Source organism: Impatiens glandulifera, chromosome 2 (genome assembly GCF_907164915.1).
Source record: "Impatiens glandulifera chromosome 2, dImpGla2.1, whole genome shotgun sequence".
Classification (NCBI taxonomy): Eukaryota; Viridiplantae; Streptophyta; class Magnoliopsida; order Ericales; family Balsaminaceae; genus Impatiens; species Impatiens glandulifera.
Window position 1 is genome coordinate 43,098,593 of NC_061863.1, and position 18,660 is coordinate 43,117,252.

Sequence of the window (18,660 nt, forward strand, 5' to 3'; positions counted from 1 at the left end):
ATTTATAAAAGGCGTAGTCGGTTTTATTCCAAGATCGGTAATTTTGGAAGCGTAGTCGGTTTTAATCCAAGATCGGTAATTTTGGAAGCGTAGTCGGTTTTATTCCAAGATCGGTAATTTTGGAAGCGTAGTCGGTTTTATTCCAAGATCGGTAATTTTGGAAGCGTAGTCAGTTTTATTCCAAGATCGGTAATTTTGGAAGCGTAGTCGGTTTTATTCCAAGATCGGTAATTTTAGAAGCGTAGTCGGTTTTATTCCAAGATCGATAATTTTGGAAGCGTAGTTGGTTTTATTCTAAGATCGGTAATTTTGGAAGCGTAGTCGGTTTTATTCCAAGATCGGTAATTTTGGAAGCGTAGCCAATACGTTTGTGTACATATGTCATTTATATTGATTTTCAAAAATCAATAGGCAACTCTGTTTCAAACTAAATAATCTTTTAAATTAATGAATTTATAAAAAATAAAATTTTAATTTGATTATCATAGGATTATTTAAAATTGAATCCCAAATTAATTATTTTTTAACTAAAATCAAAAGCGGTCAAGAATTAGTTAATTTTAAAAAAAAATAATGTGTTATTTTAAAATAAAAGTTCTGACACGCAAATAAGGTTAAAATTCTCGAACCTTGAGCTTTTCACAGAAAACGAGACATAAACGCAAAAGAATTTTTTCTGGAGTTGCAATATTAAAATATATTCGGATAAGGAAATAAATTTACTAAAATTAGTTGATTCATTGGTAAAAGTATGGTATTACTGAAAATTTCATAATTTCATAATAGCTATTTGAATATAATTTTGAAAATGGAAACTAAAGTATAATAATTTATAATTTTATTAATTATTATTTATTTTCTTACCAGTATTATATATATAATTTATAAAAAAAAAATATTTCGGCAAAATTTTGAAAATATATGGTCAAAAATCATTTCCTTCCCTGAGAGTTTTTGTAAAAGTTTTTTATATATACAAATTTATTTAGTCTCGATTTATGTGACAAAAATATTTTATTTTAAAGATTTATACAAAAATGTAATTTAATGGATTTCTAAAAAATCAAATTGTAATTTGATTATCGTAAATTACTGGATTATTTAAAATTGAACCCGAAATTAATTATTTTTTAATTAATTTCAAAAGCTGTAAGGAAATAGTTAAATTTTTTAAAAGTAATATTTTATTTTAAAATAAAATTTCTGACACGCAACCGAGGTTAAAATTCTCGAATCTCGAATTTTTTTTTTATAGAAAACGAGATCTAAACACAAAAGAGTTTTTCGAGGAGTTACAATATTAAAATATGTTCGGATAAGTAAATAATTTTACTAAAATTGGTTGATTCATTGATAAATGTATGATATTAATGAAAATTTCATCATGCCTACGTGAATATAATTTCGAAAATAGAAATTAAATTATAATAATTTATAATTTTATTAGTTATTATTTATTTTCTTATAAATATTATATATATATATATATATATATATATATAATTTATAAAAATTATTTCGATATTTTGGTATATACCGAAATTTTGAAAATCTCATGTTCGAAAATTATTTTCTTCCTTAAGAGCTTTGTAAAAGTCTTATATATACAAATTTATTTAGTCTTGATTTGTGTGACAAAAATATTTTATTTAAAATATTTATAAAAAATGTATTTCGACATTTTAAAATTTACTTATAACAATAATTAATTATTATGATCAATTTAAATAATCTTTTTGAATTTAAAATAATCAAATTACAATTTGATTAAAAGAAAATTTTATTTTAAATTAATTAAAAATAATTAATTTAAAAATTATTTATTTAATTAAAGAGTGGACAATTGATTTTTAATTTAAAGTCAATAAAATCTTTGTACATGTGTATAAATTTTTTACCAGAGTTTGATATTTGATAATACACGGGAAAGGACTTTCGCGCTATATCCTCATACCGTTAAAAAACTGTCACAACTTAATAAATTTTGACTATTTCTTTGAAAATTTGATTTTATTATATTTTATTTAACCAAATATTTTTTAAGTTCTAGACATGTATTAGTTTTTTTTACATATAAAATTATAAAATAATATTTAAATGTTGATACCTACAATTGAAGTCTAGAATTATTGAGGAAAGTAAATTCAAACAAGCCTTTATTGAAATATTATTTTATTAAAATATTCTAAAAATATTTTTAAATTGTTTTCTATTTTTTTTCTATTTTTTTTTTAAAATAATTTTGGGTTTCTAATGGTTAAAAATAAGTAAAAGTCCCAAATAAACAGGCTCTCAAGTTGCGAATTAAGTCGGATTTGCGGATTTTTGATGGATTCGGCCTAGGGTCAACGGGTCTGAACACCTGATCAACACGGAAGTTGGTATCTCGATCGCGTGTGACAATCCTCCGTCGGGACGCGGGATTCCTCGGTTAAAAAGGATGTATAGATGCTTTTCTCAGTCGAAAACAAGACCAAGCTAAAATCCTCGGTCGAATGCTAAGCCTGACTGGTTTTCTCGATTGAAAACTTGGCTAAGGCAAATTCTTCGGTCACATGCAAAAATTCTTGGTCAGACACGAGGAATGGTTGGTTTCTCGATCGAAACCAAACCAAGGTAAAATCGAATGTCTTCTTCAACCTTCAGCAGCAGGGTATGTGCATGTTATTAGAATTCGGTTAGGACTTCTATTCGTCGATCCAAGATCCGAGGGCATGGGGAGCTTTGTCTCCTCATATAGAATATGATTATCATCGTCCCTTGGCATTAATCAACTGGGAAGAGGACTGAATCTGGATGAATAATTTTTAGGTAAAATTTTGATTTTCAGTTATAAGATCCTAATTTAATGTTAGGAGTTTACTATATACACTCATTTTTGCGCTTCAAATTTATATTTTTAAATAAATTTGGAGCCTACCAAATATTTGTTTTTGAAAAATAAAATTATTTTTGAGAAATAATATCGTATTTATTATCTCCAAAAATAAATTTTATACTACTATTATTAATAAAATAAAGTGTTGCAAATAAGGTAAATAATAGCTTGATAAATAGATTAAATTTTTAATGATTTAATCTATTATTAAAAATATTATTTTATTTTATATGTTAAAATAAATAAGTAAAATAAATAAATAGGCTAATATATATATATATATATATTATATATATTAGTTTATTTGTAAAAATAAATAGGTTAAATAAAATAAATAAATATTAATTTTGATTTATTTGTTTTTTTTGTATGAATAAAGAAAAAAATTAAAAAAAATGAGAGATTATTTGAAGTCGTGACCTAAGTGACGAAAAAACTAATCTCTTTAACTATAAATTTTAAATTCTTTCATAAGAAGAAGGCCAAAATCTATCGTGGCAAGAGGGAGAAATAACCGTTACAAAATAACCAACATTACGTAAGTCATTATAATTTGGTCATTTCTAATTTAGTCCTTTCATAAAATTAAAATTGTCACTTAAGTATCACTTTATATTTATAACAAATACACTCATAAAACATAAACTTAATTTCATATTATATCACATTATTTTGACTTATATTAAATATGACATTTACACAATTATTTATTATACTAGTGTAAGCATCTAACTAACTCTTTTCTTTTTCCCTATAATATTTTTTATTTATTTTTATTATTTTATTTTATTTTATTAAGAATTGAAAGTTCAATACTTGAATAAATTATAAAATTATAATTTATGAGTAGGAAACATAAAAAATAATATCATATAAATTCAATTATGATGGAATTGTAATTTAAGTAAAAAATAAGTAATTAGAAAATAAACACCAACTATCAGTTTAATTTTTAAATTGTGTCTACATAACCTTGGAATTTAAGGCACACGATACAATAAAATTATATCACTTTCAACGTCAATGTCTCTTGGAGTGATATACATACCCCGTTTCAATTAATCTGAAATTTAATAAATATATTTCCAATTAATTGTCGTCCCTTTTGGTATAAAAAAAGAGCAAATTAGTTTAGATTGAAACTCACAATTAAGGATGACAAATATACACTACCCTTCAAGAAGTGAAGTATCTGTTTCCGAATATAATTTTTCGTTTTACTATCCGACCCGATCTTAACCTGACGTGTATCTATATTTCTATAATCATTTTTGATTTGTCGGTACTCGATCTCATCGGTATCTCATTTCAAAGTGTTCGGATTGTCGGGTCGAGAGTTGTTTGGATATATATGTGAGAGTAAATGGATATTTGAATCGGATTGTGGGTTGATCGCCCATAAACTTAAAACGGTTAAAAATAAAATTAAAAATATTATATATGTATGTTTCGAAATTGCAACATGACAAAACAAATACAACCTTTAACCAACTAGACTAATAAGATTTTATATTTTAAATTTAACATTAAATTTGATTAACGCGAAATATTTTTAAAATATAAGTTCAATTTTTTAACTAACTAATATATATATAATGATGCTTAATTTTCAAAATGTTGAAGAAAAATTAAATAGTAAATATTGAAGATGAAGAGTGATTAGAGAGATAATTAATACTTTACTAGTTGAAGATAAAAGATTAAGAGTCATGAAATAAAAATAACTTTTTGACATTAGAAAAAGAAGTTAGTGTGAAATGTGAGTAAGAGTGAAATATGAACATATATAACATAGTAGAGTAAATGATGTAATTATTATGATTGATATAAGTACGGGAACATGAAATGTCACAATAATACTTAATAAAAAAATTAATATTAGTATACTCGTCAGTACCTTCTTCACTATATATTCCTAGCCCCAAATTCGATTTAAAATAAATGAACTCAACCCTGAGGTATTTACAAATATCGGACCTACACGTACCATGTAACATCTCTAACCACAATATTTATTAGTACCACATTAAATTAAATTAGACTATACTATTTTATTAATGATAATTAAAAGTATTATATTTTGTTAAACATAATCTAAAATATACATAATAAAATTAAAAATTAGGACTAATTTGTTTTTTTAGTTTATACTTAATACATGTAATGAACTCTATGATGAACTTGCTCCTCGGTTGAATACAATACAACCGTCACATGTATAATTTATTGTTCGATGAAAAAATAGGTTATTTGAGTATTTTATTTGTTCAAAAAAATTTGTTGATGAAAAAGGAATTTATTTGAGTTTTTTATTTGTTAAATTATTATAATATTTTTTTATATTTAAATAATGATTTTTTAAAAAGAAAAAGTAGGTGTATTTTAGTGTTCTAGTAGATGAAAGAGTGATTTAATTCTCAAACCCAGATGCATATATCAATGTAATTTTGTCTCATCAAGTGGTTCACAAGTACTGTTTATCATGGCAAGTTTGTCAACATTTTGTTTCATGAGTACGTTTTCTTTTCTATATGGTCATTTTAGGGATTAAATTGAACTAGAGATGTTTTCTTTTCTATATGGTCATTTTAGGGATTAAATTGAACTTAAGATTTATTTGTTTCAGTTTCCCGAACGAAAGCGAGCCAGGAGCGATCAAAGTCGATAAACGCTTGAATGTATTGTTGATTGAACTTTCAAGTCACCCCTCTATGAGACTATGACAAGTATTTGGGTCATGTTCTTTAGAGAACTTCACAGAAAACTGTAGTATGCCTGTTGTGCTCTCACAAATGATCACTTATATTTATTTTTTCAATCAGCAGGTAATTAGCACGATTCTTATTACTTTCTCAGTGGGCAATGGCTATTATTGTCATCGACACATTCTCGAAATAATATTACTTTTGCTCTTTACTTCTCATGACAGTGCAGCATGTATATTGAAAATTGACATGGTCTTTCATAATAGTATACATGTAATACTAGCAAACAAAGTGTCATTGATGCACGGCTCTTGCTTACAGGGTCCATGTTTTTGTCGATCCAACTCTTACTCGTGTTATTGACAGGGAATGACTATCCCTCTCCATTTTATGTGCATCAATATACTGCAGTTAAATATACTTATCTTAAAGAAGCTAATATCAATTACTAAAACAGAGGAATAGGTTCTGCAAAATCATGATATTGACAAATAGCTTAGAAGGATCGAGGCCATAATGCTTGAAAGGGAATAACATGTTCCTGAAAATACAGATCTTACAAAAAAAACTAAGTAACCATTTTCAGGAATAACATGTTCCTGAAAATATTCTAAGCTATTTGTCATTATCATTAGGATTTTCTAAGTTATCATACTTCTTCTTGGTTATCTACAAATGGAATAACATGTTCTTGAAAATACAGATCTTACAAAAAAAAAAACTAAGTAACTACATTTCATTATTTTACCATTCTAATCATGGTTCATCTTCGCAGTTGCAGTCTCGCAGCATTCAACTTTCTGCGTGATCAAAAGAATAAAGATAACTCAGTGTAAATGAAAAACATTACAAATAAACAGACTAATTTTAAGTAGTTTAATGGTAGCAAAAACTATCAATGAATCAAGATAGATTTTTGGTGTAACAAACAAATCAACCTTCAAGGCAAAGAATAGTACAAAACAAACAAATCAAACTTATATATGAGCTCTTTTGGGTTTTCATGAGCTCAACTCAACTATTATGTCACAAGGAAAAGAATAGTACAAAAACAAAGCCACTACTTGACGATTTTCCAATGTGTTTGTATTAACATACCGGTATTCAAATAGGCTATTATTATCGGTTGGCGAGAACGCAAGTAATTAGTATATAACCTTGACATTGGTGTTCATATAAGAGGGAAAATATTTTCTTATCGAAAAAACAGATAAGTACATCAAACATATTTGAAAAGTGGGCTGTTAAATAGATGAAATGAGTCGATGTAAAACAAAGCCCCTGTAAATGTAGATATGAGCTTTGATGAACCATTTAAGGTATTTATGCATCATGTCAAGAGAGCCAATTTGAAAGCACTTTTATTTTAATTTAGAAGTGAGGGCAAACTTAGAAGCAGTAGCATCATCCTCAGTAATGCCACATCCAAATAAGTTGTCAAATAGCTGAAAATGCAGAACAGTGAACCAACCAATCTAGCAAGTTCTCATATTTCTAATAATGGAAAGTTCCTGTAATCATGTTTGTAGTTCTATGATTACTATTTGGAAGAACAAGGATTTGAAAAGTTAAGCTTAAAGAATAGTACATTTGAATTTGTATGAATCTATGGCTGAAGAATCAACTAATGATTATATGAATGGAGTTTATTCAGCGGACTCCTCTAAACTATGAGAATTCTCTTGGATATGTCGTTCCTTACTCATCTCTTTCTTACAATATATCTCATTTTCATCACAAAAGTACCTACACCCTAAATTCTTCAAAGATAGAGATGGTTTATGGTTGTTTTATGATGCAGTTTCTAAGATCCACTTGATAAAGTTCCCTTTCATAGAATATTTTCATCCAACTAATTCCCTGCATAAATTATAATCATATTTTTCAAATTAACACTCCAAGCAACAAGATCAAAATGCAAGACAAGGGGATATTTAGAAAGGAAAAAAGTCAGGGTCAAATTTTATGCATAGAGTCTATGAAAACCTTGGAAGCATGTTTGATCCTTCTAGATGTCCTTATTTTTATAAAAAGATGCAGTCATCTAAACTTGACAACAAAAAAGAGTAATCTAAACTGACATTTAATGCTTCAAATCATATAAATCCAAATCATTTTGTCAGTAAATGATCAAAATAAAATACTTTTACCATTTCACCATCAATTACCTCTCTATGTTGCATCATTCAGGATAAGGCGAGACTAGACTCTCAATATAAGTGTATGCTTCAAGGAGGTATACTTGAAGGCAATCTTGAATGTTGATAGGCCTAATCGTACGGTTGTCCATATTATACAACACCAAACGCGATCCTACCACCAAAAGCACTTCATTTTTCCTAAAAGAAATACACAAGGGTACCGGGAAAACCTCTAGCTGACTAAGATACGGTATTGTAAACAACTTAGACCAAGACTCTACTTTTCCATACTCCTTCATCACCCATACATCGAATCGTTTATAATGAATGCTAGATAGCAGACAGAGGTTGTCAGATAAAACTCCTAGCTTTGAATCCGAAGCACCCTTCCCATAGCGGGGTTGCGAGAATTCAGTATATGTTTCTTTTGACAAATCAAAAGAGACTATAGGTTTCCGAATATTCGAAGAATAGCTGAAATCAATTTCCCCACTTGCAGTCCAATGAAGTGATCCACTGACAAAGGTGCCCAGAGCATCCATGGGAAAGTGGCCTTTAGGGAAAGTTTCAATCCTCCTCCATGAATCACTCCTGTACCCATAAATCTTTACTTCAGTCTTGAAAGGGGCTTCACCATATAATTCAGATTTAGTAACAATCACCTTATAATCAGAACTAGCTTCATCATAGCCAAACCCATATCCATTGTGTCCACGTGATCGTTTTTTAAAGCCACAATTGGGCAGTCTCTTTGATTTCCTAGTAGATGGGTTCCATAAAAATACAGAACCTTGGTCTATAGCTATACAAACCAATCCATTCACAGAACCAACTATCGAAACAATGCGTTGCGGGTGCTTCAATGGATAATAGTGGTCATGTGCACTAGGACATTCTTCATGCAAAACAGATGAAAGAGAACATGATTTCACTTCAAAACTACGAGAACCGGAGCTCATAATAAGTCTATGGTGTGCATAACCCTTGTCTTGGGTGGAAGCTCTCAGATGCTTCTCGACGAATATGGGATCAGATATCAAAGCGAGCCAGGATCTGCATACGCACCTAAATTTGACGAGGGTTTTGACGGGAAGTCTGATTAGGACTTTTGTAATAATTTCTGTTGGCAGGTAGGGAATTTCATGGACGGAATCGCAGTCGGCGACGGTCTTGAAACGCTTTCTCTCTCCATCCGCAGTAGGATCACTCATTGATGCAGAGGTTTTTGAGACAGACAAAGGGGTTTCTTCTTTAGCTAGGAATCACTAGGAATCACTGCCGATCGTCTGAACTGGACTTCGAATCAGTCTGAAAGCTGAACCGAAAGGAAGATAGAATAGGTGGATGGGCGAGTTGAGTTATTAACCCATCTTATTGGGAAATTTGATGAAATGGTGGCCTTAATTCCAAAAAAGACTTGCGTCGGCTAATGTTGGTAAAATAGGTCTTTTTGTCATGCGAAAAGTATGAAATACCCCTCGTGCGCATGATTTACCGTTCATTTACGAGAAATCTCATTCACGCATTTTCATCTAAAATGCGTGAGTTGATTAACGCGTTTTAGATGAAAATGCGTGAATGGTATATTTCTCGCATTTGGTATTTCTCGCATATATTTTAGATGAAAATGCGTGAATGAGTTGATGTTTTAGAAGTTCTCATATTCCGTTTCATATATTTTACACAATTCTCGCATATACGATTGAATAGACTACGGAAGAAGACGGCTAGGGTTTCATATCGATCTACAATAGACTACGAAAGAAGACGATTGAAGAATCTCTACGACTGCGATTCTACAAGGAATAGAAAGAGAGAAATGAAACCCGTGGTAGGAATGGTGGTTTCAAACAAGATGTAGAAATCAGTAATGGTGGCTGTCGACAGGCTCTTTCATCACAAGCTCTACAATAGTTACATCAAAAACACCTCCAAATTCATGGCTCAAGACAAGCAGAATTAGTGTAACATATATGTTATTCAGTTAAGAACTATATATTTATTTTTTTTCTTTTATAGTTTTCTAAACTTGAAGATGCCAAGGCGACTGTAACTTTGAATGGGCAGTAAGAAATTGTCGGTAAGGTTATCAAGGTAAGCAAGCGTCTACTAATAGGGAATGGATTATCTAAATATATATTCTGTTGTTTTCTAAGCTAACATCTCAATATTTAATCCAGGTTTCATCAGTTACTGATTATGTTGGGGGTACAAGACTCAGGTGACAAAGCAGCTGATTTTGATAATGACGATGGTGGTGGTCTGGTGAGTTATGAAAGTAGTGGTAATTTATAAAAAATTGATGTTACTATTACCAACTCATGCAGAAGCTTGATAGGAGTGACACCGCAACAAGGTTTGTCTCTGTTTTTGTTATATTCTGAAACATATTGGACTGTCTTGTTAAAAAAAGTTAATGTTGATTGCAATTGTGAAAATCTACATTTGTTATGTTTGTAAAAAATTATAATGATCTTGAAAATATTATGATCACAATCTCTTCAAATTCTTGGAGTACCAGCTAAATGGGGTAGCTTCAGGTCAACAAGCTGATCAACAGACTGTTACCTTACCCTTACCCATGAATGGACAAGCGGCCATTCCAGCTGCACTTCTTCCAACAATTGTGGTGTCGGAGCCTATTGGAATCTACAGTGAATGTCTCCTCTTTAAGAATATGTTTGATCCGGCCATGGAGGTATTTTTTTCTTCTTTTTTTTCCAAATCACTTTTTTATTCTGTTTTGAGACTTGATTTTACAACTATGTTGTAGATGGACCCAAAGTATGATTTGGAAATCAAAGATGATGTTGAGGCAGAATGTTCCAAATATGGTACAGTTCTGCATATTCATGTTGACAAGTATGTTTATTGATGCATTTGATATCGGAAAAGAATATGCAGGAATATTATTGAATTTAACTTACTTTAAAACTGATTTGATGATCCCAATCACTGAATACAGGAATAGTGTTGGTTATGTATATCTTCGATTCAAAACCATTCAAGCTTCTGCAGCTGCTCAAGCAACAATGCATAAGAGGTGGTTTGCACACAAGATGATCTCAGCAGTATTTTTGGTAAGCCTTTTTTTTTTATCCTGTTTTTATTGGTAATTTATTTAATCATGCCAAGATAGTGTATGCCAAGTTGTTGTTGACATTAATTTCAGATGAAATCCATTGAAAAACTTGTCAAGGGGGAAAGAAATTGACTTAGACGAACTTCAAGTAAGAGAAAATCAAGCTCAAATTCAGAAGGTATTATTTATCTATTTTGTGCGTCTGTTTCATGCTTTATTAAAAGACTCGAGGAGGAGGATGACTAATTGCTCTTTCTTTCTCAGCACTACAAAATATCTGGACTCGAACTGGGGATATCCTCTGTAGTTGATGCCATTGTAAGCAGAATTGCTGCTCGCGATGCCTTGTGAACCAAGAACTAACTTATATAGAAATTTGAAGGCTCTATTCATTCAAACTTTTCTTTAAATTTTAATGCAGTGTAAGAATTTATTATTTTTGTCTTAGTTTATTTTTTACTTTACAAAGGCAAAGTTTGTATTAGCATATTCTGACATGTATACAGTATTGGTACTCTTCAAAAAATTATTTGCATAGAAAAAGACCTTTAAAACAAAATAATATGGTTTAAAAATCCTTCCAACTGATAAATATACAAAGATTCAGATACAACGATAGAGTAATAATATGGAAAGAAGGCAATCAGAACGAGTGGGCTCAGACACATGTATTCACTAACCATAAATCATCTACTCAATTACTTGGGCTCCTCATGAATTCGGGTTGTGTCTGGTTTGGGATCTTCGGATGGAAACATCTCAATTTTCACTTCTAGATCCGACGGTGGTTGGGATAATTCCATGATAGAGCAGGCTCATCCTATAGGAGTAACATCAGTTTCTTGGGCCCCTTCTATTCAGAAGCTGGTGTCTGGTGAATGTGATAATACTGTGAAAGTATAGAAGCTGACATCATCTGGATTATGGTTGTGATATGGACTCGTGTGGGGAAGGAAGATGTAAATATAATTATAAAATCAAGTACATGTAACCAATACAAATAATGTCTTAAAAGACATAAGGTCTTATAATTGAAAACACAGTTGAATTGTGGATAAATGCAATATTAAAGAACATATTGAAGCAATGCACATGCTTCATAATTTATCTCATTTTTCAGAACATTTTTAGCTATACTCAAACAAAGCTTCAACATTCAAGCCATCTTTTGTAGAAGTCTCAAAATAAGGTATGTTACCCTTAGAAGCGCATCATGCCCTTGCTTTCTTCTCTGAAATCTGAAATTCAGAGAGCAGTATGTATACAGTGATCAGTAGCCAAAATAAGTTAGGAAATATTTTAAGTTATTTTCTGATGTCAAAAAATGATTCAAACATACCACCTTGTTGTTGCCACCATCAACATCTACCTTGTTACATAGGACCACAAATGGAAAGTTCTCAGGGTCATGTGGGCTAGCCTAAAAGACCCCAAAAAACGAACAAAATAGTTAGTTTTTGTAAATTTATGAATTTTTTAACCAAAATAGTTAATACTTGAAGCAAAAACGACTTCATCTCATTAACATAATAGACGAAAACACATCAATCACTAGCGATCATCCGCAATAAATATTACCATTTTAATATTGTTGTTTCAATATTTCAAATAATGTTAAAACCTAGAAGCATGACTAGGACCGGAAGAATAGTCGGTTAAAAACTCAAATGTTATAAAACCGATTTTCAAAAGAGCCATGTTTATAAAGTAGAGATCGTTCCTTAACGGATATGAAGGACATAGCGTGAATGCCCCCTTTCCTGAGTATCACCCAACTTTGAACTAAACTAAACTCTAGTGTAAAATATGTTTTTAAACGTACACCATTTTAATTGATTTTCATAAAATTAATTGGTACTCTGTTTTCAAATAAATATTCTTTCTTAAACTAATTATGTTTACCACTAAATAATATCTCAAACATAATATATTTTATATTTCACCAACTAAACATATATAATCACATCATTATTTAAAAATGAAAAATATACATACCTTCACATAATTTAAAAATAAAAATTATTCATTCAATCACAAAATTATTTAAAATTACAAACGAAATTGAATATTTTAAGATGTTCATTACAAATTCTACAAGTTACCAAATGGAAGTTCTCAATTATCCAAATCTTCTCACGGTTGACCATCACCTTCAACTTCAACTTGATTCCCGACTATAATGTTCACTTTCCTCAATATTGTTTGCAACCACATATTCATTGTTTGTAGCTCTACTCTTTCCAAAGCTTCGTAAATTCGGGAAGATAACTTGGCTTACATTAAAAGTTTTCATTCACAAACAAAATATCAATCATTTGGTTATGTCATTGAGAATTTTAATCATGATAAGAATTGTAGAGTAAATATTAATGTGGCAAAAATTCGAGAAATCACAATAATATAGAACTTTAGTTAGGTACTACTACAAGTATAGTAACTCAGCAATGAAAATAATTATCTTCTATCTACTCTAGCTATTCGTAACCAAATAAAGTTTCAAATAAACTGAAAGCAATTATTTGTTGAGGACTACAAATGAAGCATTAGAAATCATAAATTGGTAATTGTACGTTTTTGAATTTGCGCTCAAACTATCTAGATGATCTTATAGTCTTTATAACTGCACACAAACAAGCATAAAAAACCAAGTCAAAATCAAAAGGGCCTAATAAAATTCAATAGACTAGGAAGAATTTAGACATAAACATTCATGGGTTCTACCTACTAATGGAAGAAGATATTTGTAACTTATGCTTTATGCTATGCTTACCTTAGATAGATTCTACCAATTCAAAATAGTATGCACCCTCCATAAATCTAATACGTTTTTTCTTTTTATTCACAAAGGAAACAAAAGAGAGACAGATAGATCAACACAACAAAAACATTTCAATCAATGTTCATAATATCCAACACAAATTCATTTTAACTTGTAGCCTCCTGAGATGTCTCATAGCTTAGCACGTGTATTTTTTAGGGAACACGTGGCAATATGAGACCTTGAGCAGCTCGTTGGTTCGATAAATTTAACTTTAGTTGATGTGCATGTGACTCCCGAAGATCTCATAGCTTAACACGTGTATAACACGTGACAATATGAGATTTGAGCGGCACAATAAAAATCAACCCGGTTTGCGTGTTAGACATCGTTTTAAAATAAGACATTATTTTAAAAGATTTTGATAATTTTGGCAGCTTTTAAAAGTAATCGTATAAAAACGATTAATTTTTGTTCAAATTTTAATAATCTAAGGATTTGTTTTAATCAAATGACAATTTGATAAAATCTATTTAAATTAATCCAACAAGATTAATTTAAGAAAACAATATTTATTTGAAAGACAGATTCGCCAATTGATTTTATGAAAATCAATAAAAAATGGTGTACGTGTAAAAACGTATTTTGCACACGAGTTTTGTTTGGTTCGAAATTTGGTTATACTCGGGAAAGGACTTTTGTGCTATGTCTTCCGTACCCGTTAAAGAACGGTATCTAATTTATTAACTTGGCTTTTTAGAAAAACGACTGTATCACGTTTGAGTGTTTAACCGATTATTCTTCCAGTCATAATAATGTGTCTAGGTTTTAGCATTATTGAAATATTGAAACAACAATATTAAAATGTTGGTACCCGTTGTAGATGATCGTTATGGAAAATTGCACTTGAGGAATATCATCATTTTTAAGGATGTTAGGGTTTAAAAATAAACACCAAACGAAGTCTAGTCAAAATAATTGTTTGGGAGATTTCTCAGAAATATTTTGAAATCATATTCCGATATCTTAGGATTTTTGGAATAGGATTAGGGTCCCAAAATTACAAAAATAATTTTGGATTTTTTAAAGTGGAACCAAATAGGCATTTGGACTGGAATCTTAGGGTTTGGGTCGAATTTTATCGGTCAGGGTCTAGAGTTCTCGGTCTGGGCTCAGGAGCTCTCGGTCAGAGTGTAAGGATACTCGGTCCTAGGGTCTAGGAGTCTCTGTCCTAGGTCTAGGAGGCTCGGTCCTAGGGCTAGGATGATTAGTCTTAGGTTTATGAAGCTCGGTCCTAGAGGTTTGATAGGATCGGTGCAACCAATAGAGACGAGGGTTTGACTATTGTTGGCAACTTCAGATTAACGGATTGATAGAAAGTCTGTTAGGGATTAATATCACTTTCTATTCTTCGCAAACCTTCACAAACTCTTGAAACGATTCAAGTGCGAAACTGTTTGTTTAGTTTTGAAGCTTTGAATCAATGAGAGATGAAAGATAGAAGGTAAAGAACACAACAAGTTGTTTATAGATGTTCGGAGCAAACTCTCCAACGTCACCCCTTCTTCCACAACCGGAAGGATTTTACTAAACTTCTTTGAATCAAATACAGTTTACTAACTAGCTAACACTCTGTTGAATAGAACAGACTCTGTTCAACTTACAATATGATTAATAATAACTCTGAACAAGACAATGTTTTGATTCTCTCTTGAACTTGGAAATTGATGTACAATTAGTAAGTGCAAGATTAATTTAGTAAGCAAGCAACAATAAGTAAGCTAGAAAAATTTATCCGTTGTCCTTGAGCATCTATAAATAGTAGAAGGACACTAACGGTCGAATCTTCTTCATGGACACGTGGCAAGCATCCATTGGAAAGCCGCCCATAGTACACGTGTACAACATGCACTGTGCACATGGATCGTGGCCGTACTAAATGGTAGTACACCGGATATCCTTCTAAAACTGTCTTGTACTGAACAAGTAGTGGGAAGAATATTCGCGTACGTGACGTTCATTCATTTGATACAAATAGTTGGCGTACTGGACTGCACAGATGAGTGGAGTAGGAGTAGCGTACGGCTAGTTGATCGTGGGTAGACGTATGCTAACTTCAAACAGCTGCTGAAGCAAGGCATTAGACGTGCTCCATTAGACTGCCAAGTCTAAGGGAGTTAGACGTCAACGTGTAACTGCGTGTTCCATGAGACTACCACGTCTAATGGAATTAGACTACAATGTCTAATCACACCTCTGTTAGACTGCAACGTCTAACTACGCATCCCTTTAGACTTGTTTGAAGAAGTTAGACGTCAACGTCTAACCTTGCATCCCATTAGACTACCACGTCTAATGGAGTTAGACTGCAATGTCTAACTACGTAACACTTCAGACTTGTCTAAAAGAATTAGACTTGCACGTCTAACTACGTATTTGTTAGACTTGCACGTCTAACTACGTATCTGTTAAACTAGAACGTCTAACTACGTATCTATTAGACAAACATGTCTAACTACGTATCTGTTAGAATTGCACGTCTAACTACGTATATGTTAGATTAGCACGTCTAACTACGTATCTGTTAGACTAGCACGTCTAACTACGTATCTATTAGACTTGCACGTCTAACTACGTATTTGTTAGACTTGCGCGTCTAACTAGGTATCTATTAGACTTGCACGTCGAACTTAACAACACGTCTAATTAGCCCGCTTAGACCACGTCTAATTCAGCATAGATAGATGTTCCTCCACAAAAACAATTAGACGACTTAGCTTTATTCTTATTTGAATTTTAATCATAGTTAAGTTTTACTCATACATCATCAAAATAACGTTAATCAAACTAATTTGACCCAACAATTCCCCCCCTTTTGATGATGTTAAGACTTAGTTAACCGATTAAAACATATAAGCACAATCAGCAAAGCAACAAAAGATGAACAAAAGATCATATATTCATACTTTCAAAAGTTTGGAGGAGATAAATATCAAAAACAAAAATTTCCCAAAAACAAAAGGACTTTTTCTTTTACTTTTCCCCCTTTTTAACATCATCGGGAGCTATAGATTCCTATAGATCTCTTTCGGCCAGGAAGATCTCCCGATTTCTTTTCCTGAGCTTGAGCCTCCTAGCTTGGATATCATAGTCAAGAACTCTTTGATAGTTCAGGACTCTGGAAGATTTGATAAGAATCCCAGGACTTCCAACCCTTGAAATGAGAGAGGGAAGAAGCATGCTGAGCTGAGCAACATATCTAGGAGACCTCCTTTCAAACAAAGTCAACAAGTTGCGAAATATAATATTTGACTAGTTGATTAATGTCCCCTTAATGATAGCAGTCATCATCTCGAAGATGGTCTTCGAGTAGGAGATGGAAAATCCCTTGCCCAAGAGGGATCGGGAAATGATATCATCAAGTAAAGAGAACTCAACTTTTAGGGAAGACCGTAGTCCGATATTTTTGATAGGACCCAAAATCCCATCACGAAAAGTGTTGGAGAAGACAAACTCCATCTCAGACAGGACTTCCTTTGAAGATGAAGAGAACTTAGACAGCCCTTCGGTCGGAAGATTGAAGAACCGAGCGAAAGAGTCTTCAGTGAAGCAGGCAATATCATTGAAGATTCTTGCCATGACGATTCTGTTGTCGTATAACCCAACGTTTTTGAAATACTCACGAACCTCGGGTTTGTGAATGATGATAGGAGTCTTGAGAAATTTTTCAAGGCCTGATGCTTTAAGAAATTCAAACATAGCTACCATCTCAGGAATCGCCAGCATGGAAATAGATTCAAAATCTATTTGAAGTGTGGATGGTACAATAGAACCCATTCGAAAGGAAGATGCAAAGATTTCTTGCAGAATACTAAGAGGCGCACGAAGAACTCTTAGAGAGAGAAACTAGGATTGGCATATGAGATATTGAATATCTTTGAATATGATCGTTCTTCTTATAGAAGACTAACGTATGACACATAAAGACAAATATTATATGAACCGTCAAAAACTTAAAAACCTATTCCCAAGAGACACATCATATAAGATGGGAAACATTTAAGATTAATCATAAGAGTTGGTCATTAATGTAAGACGTGTATTAAAAGGTCATCAGACATTTTAGTTACTCTTTAAACATTGAAAGACACATGTCTTCAAGCTATTAAAGAGATGACTGTCTAAACTTTTGGCGGGAATAGTACATAGACAAATACGGTAGCAATGGACAACTGTCCCACTCGAATGAGGATGAATAGTCTAAGTACACACATAGTTAGACGTTCAACTTTCCGTACACATTCTTTCCCTTTCAGACCGGATAGATGTCTATTAGACGTTAACGTCTATTTACGCTTATCTTATAGACATCCAAAAGTCTATTAGACTTCAGGCGTCTGATTACGCTGAAACACCACGTATTGGACGTGTGTTTGGTTAGACGTAAACATCCAACTGCTTTTGTCTTATAAACGTTTGAATGTCTATTAGACTTTAATGTCTAACCGCATAGGTTTTAAACCAAGACAATTCAATCTTAGAAACACAGAATGTGTAAGCAAGTGCATGTCTAAGTAGGCATAATCCTTAGACTATTAATCTATTAAACCGATGGAGACATCTATCTACACAAGTCTGTCTAGTTATTTTCAAACAATAAATTCCCCCCTCAATTTGGGCATAGTCAATTCAGATAACTTAATCAAGATCAACAAGCCCTAAAATAATTCTAAAGTGAGAAAACTTAGTCTCGAGTAGTGGCTTCGTGAAGATGTCTGTCGTATGTTGATCTGTTGGGATATATTCAAGGCGAATATGCTTCTGACTGACATGCTCTCGGATGAAGTGATGTCTGATTTTTATGTGCTTTGTCCGAGAGTGAAGATCTAGATTATAGGTGATTGCAATTGCACTTGTGTTGTCGCAAAAAATAGGAGATTCCTCTACTTCAATTCCATAGTCCCTTAACTGTTGTTGAATCTACAAGAGATGAGAGCAGCAACTTCCTGCTGCAAGATATTCGGCTTCAGCTGAAGACGTGACGACTGACGTTTGCTTCTTGCTGAATCAAGAGATCAAACGATCACCGAGAAACT

The 18,660-nt window shown here is 31.9% G+C and overlaps 2 protein-coding genes across 2 annotated transcripts; one reads left to right on the plus strand and one right to left on the minus strand.

Annotated features, from left to right (window-relative positions):
* Positions 1-5,999: 5,999 nt before the first annotated feature.
* On the minus strand, positions 6,000-9,065 carry LOC124927501 (F-box/kelch-repeat protein At3g23880-like). Its single transcript, XM_047467921.1, has 2 exons — positions 7,752-9,065; positions 6,000-6,383 (listed from the first exon to the last, which is right to left on the minus strand). The coding sequence occupies exon 1, from the start codon at positions 8,933-8,935 to the stop codon at positions 7,766-7,768; it is 1,170 nt and encodes a 389-aa protein (XP_047323877.1). The 5' UTR covers positions 8,936-9,065; the 3' UTR covers positions 6,000-6,383; positions 7,752-7,765.
* Positions 9,066-9,783: 718 nt separating this feature from the next.
* On the plus strand, positions 9,784-11,709 carry LOC124924695. Its single transcript, XM_047464694.1, has 7 exons — positions 9,784-9,818; positions 9,905-9,989; positions 10,246-10,422; positions 10,498-10,586; positions 10,690-10,804; positions 11,071-11,153; positions 11,583-11,709. Exons 1-7 carry the CDS (start codon positions 9,784-9,786, stop codon positions 11,707-11,709), a joined length of 711 nt encoding a protein of 236 aa, XP_047320650.1.
* The last annotated feature ends 6,951 nt before the right edge of the window (positions 11,710-18,660 follow it).

Bases quoted from the DNA above. Each gene is read 5' to 3' on its own strand.
- LOC124924695 (XM_047464694.1), top strand. From the start codon at position 9,784: ATGGGCAGTAAGAAATTGTCGGTAAGGTTATCAAG. The intron at 9,819-9,904 runs GTAAGCAAGCGT...TATTTAATCCAG, and splicing joins TTGTCGGTAAGGTTATCAAG to GTTTCATCAGTTACTGATTA. The intron at 11,154-11,582 runs GTGAACCAAGAA...TTTCACTTCTAG, and splicing joins ATTGCTGCTCGCGATGCCTT to ATCCGACGGTGGTTGGGATA.
- LOC124927501 (XM_047467921.1), bottom strand. From the start codon at position 8,935: ATGAGTGATCCTACTGCGGATGGAGAGAGAAAGCGTTTCAAGACCGTC.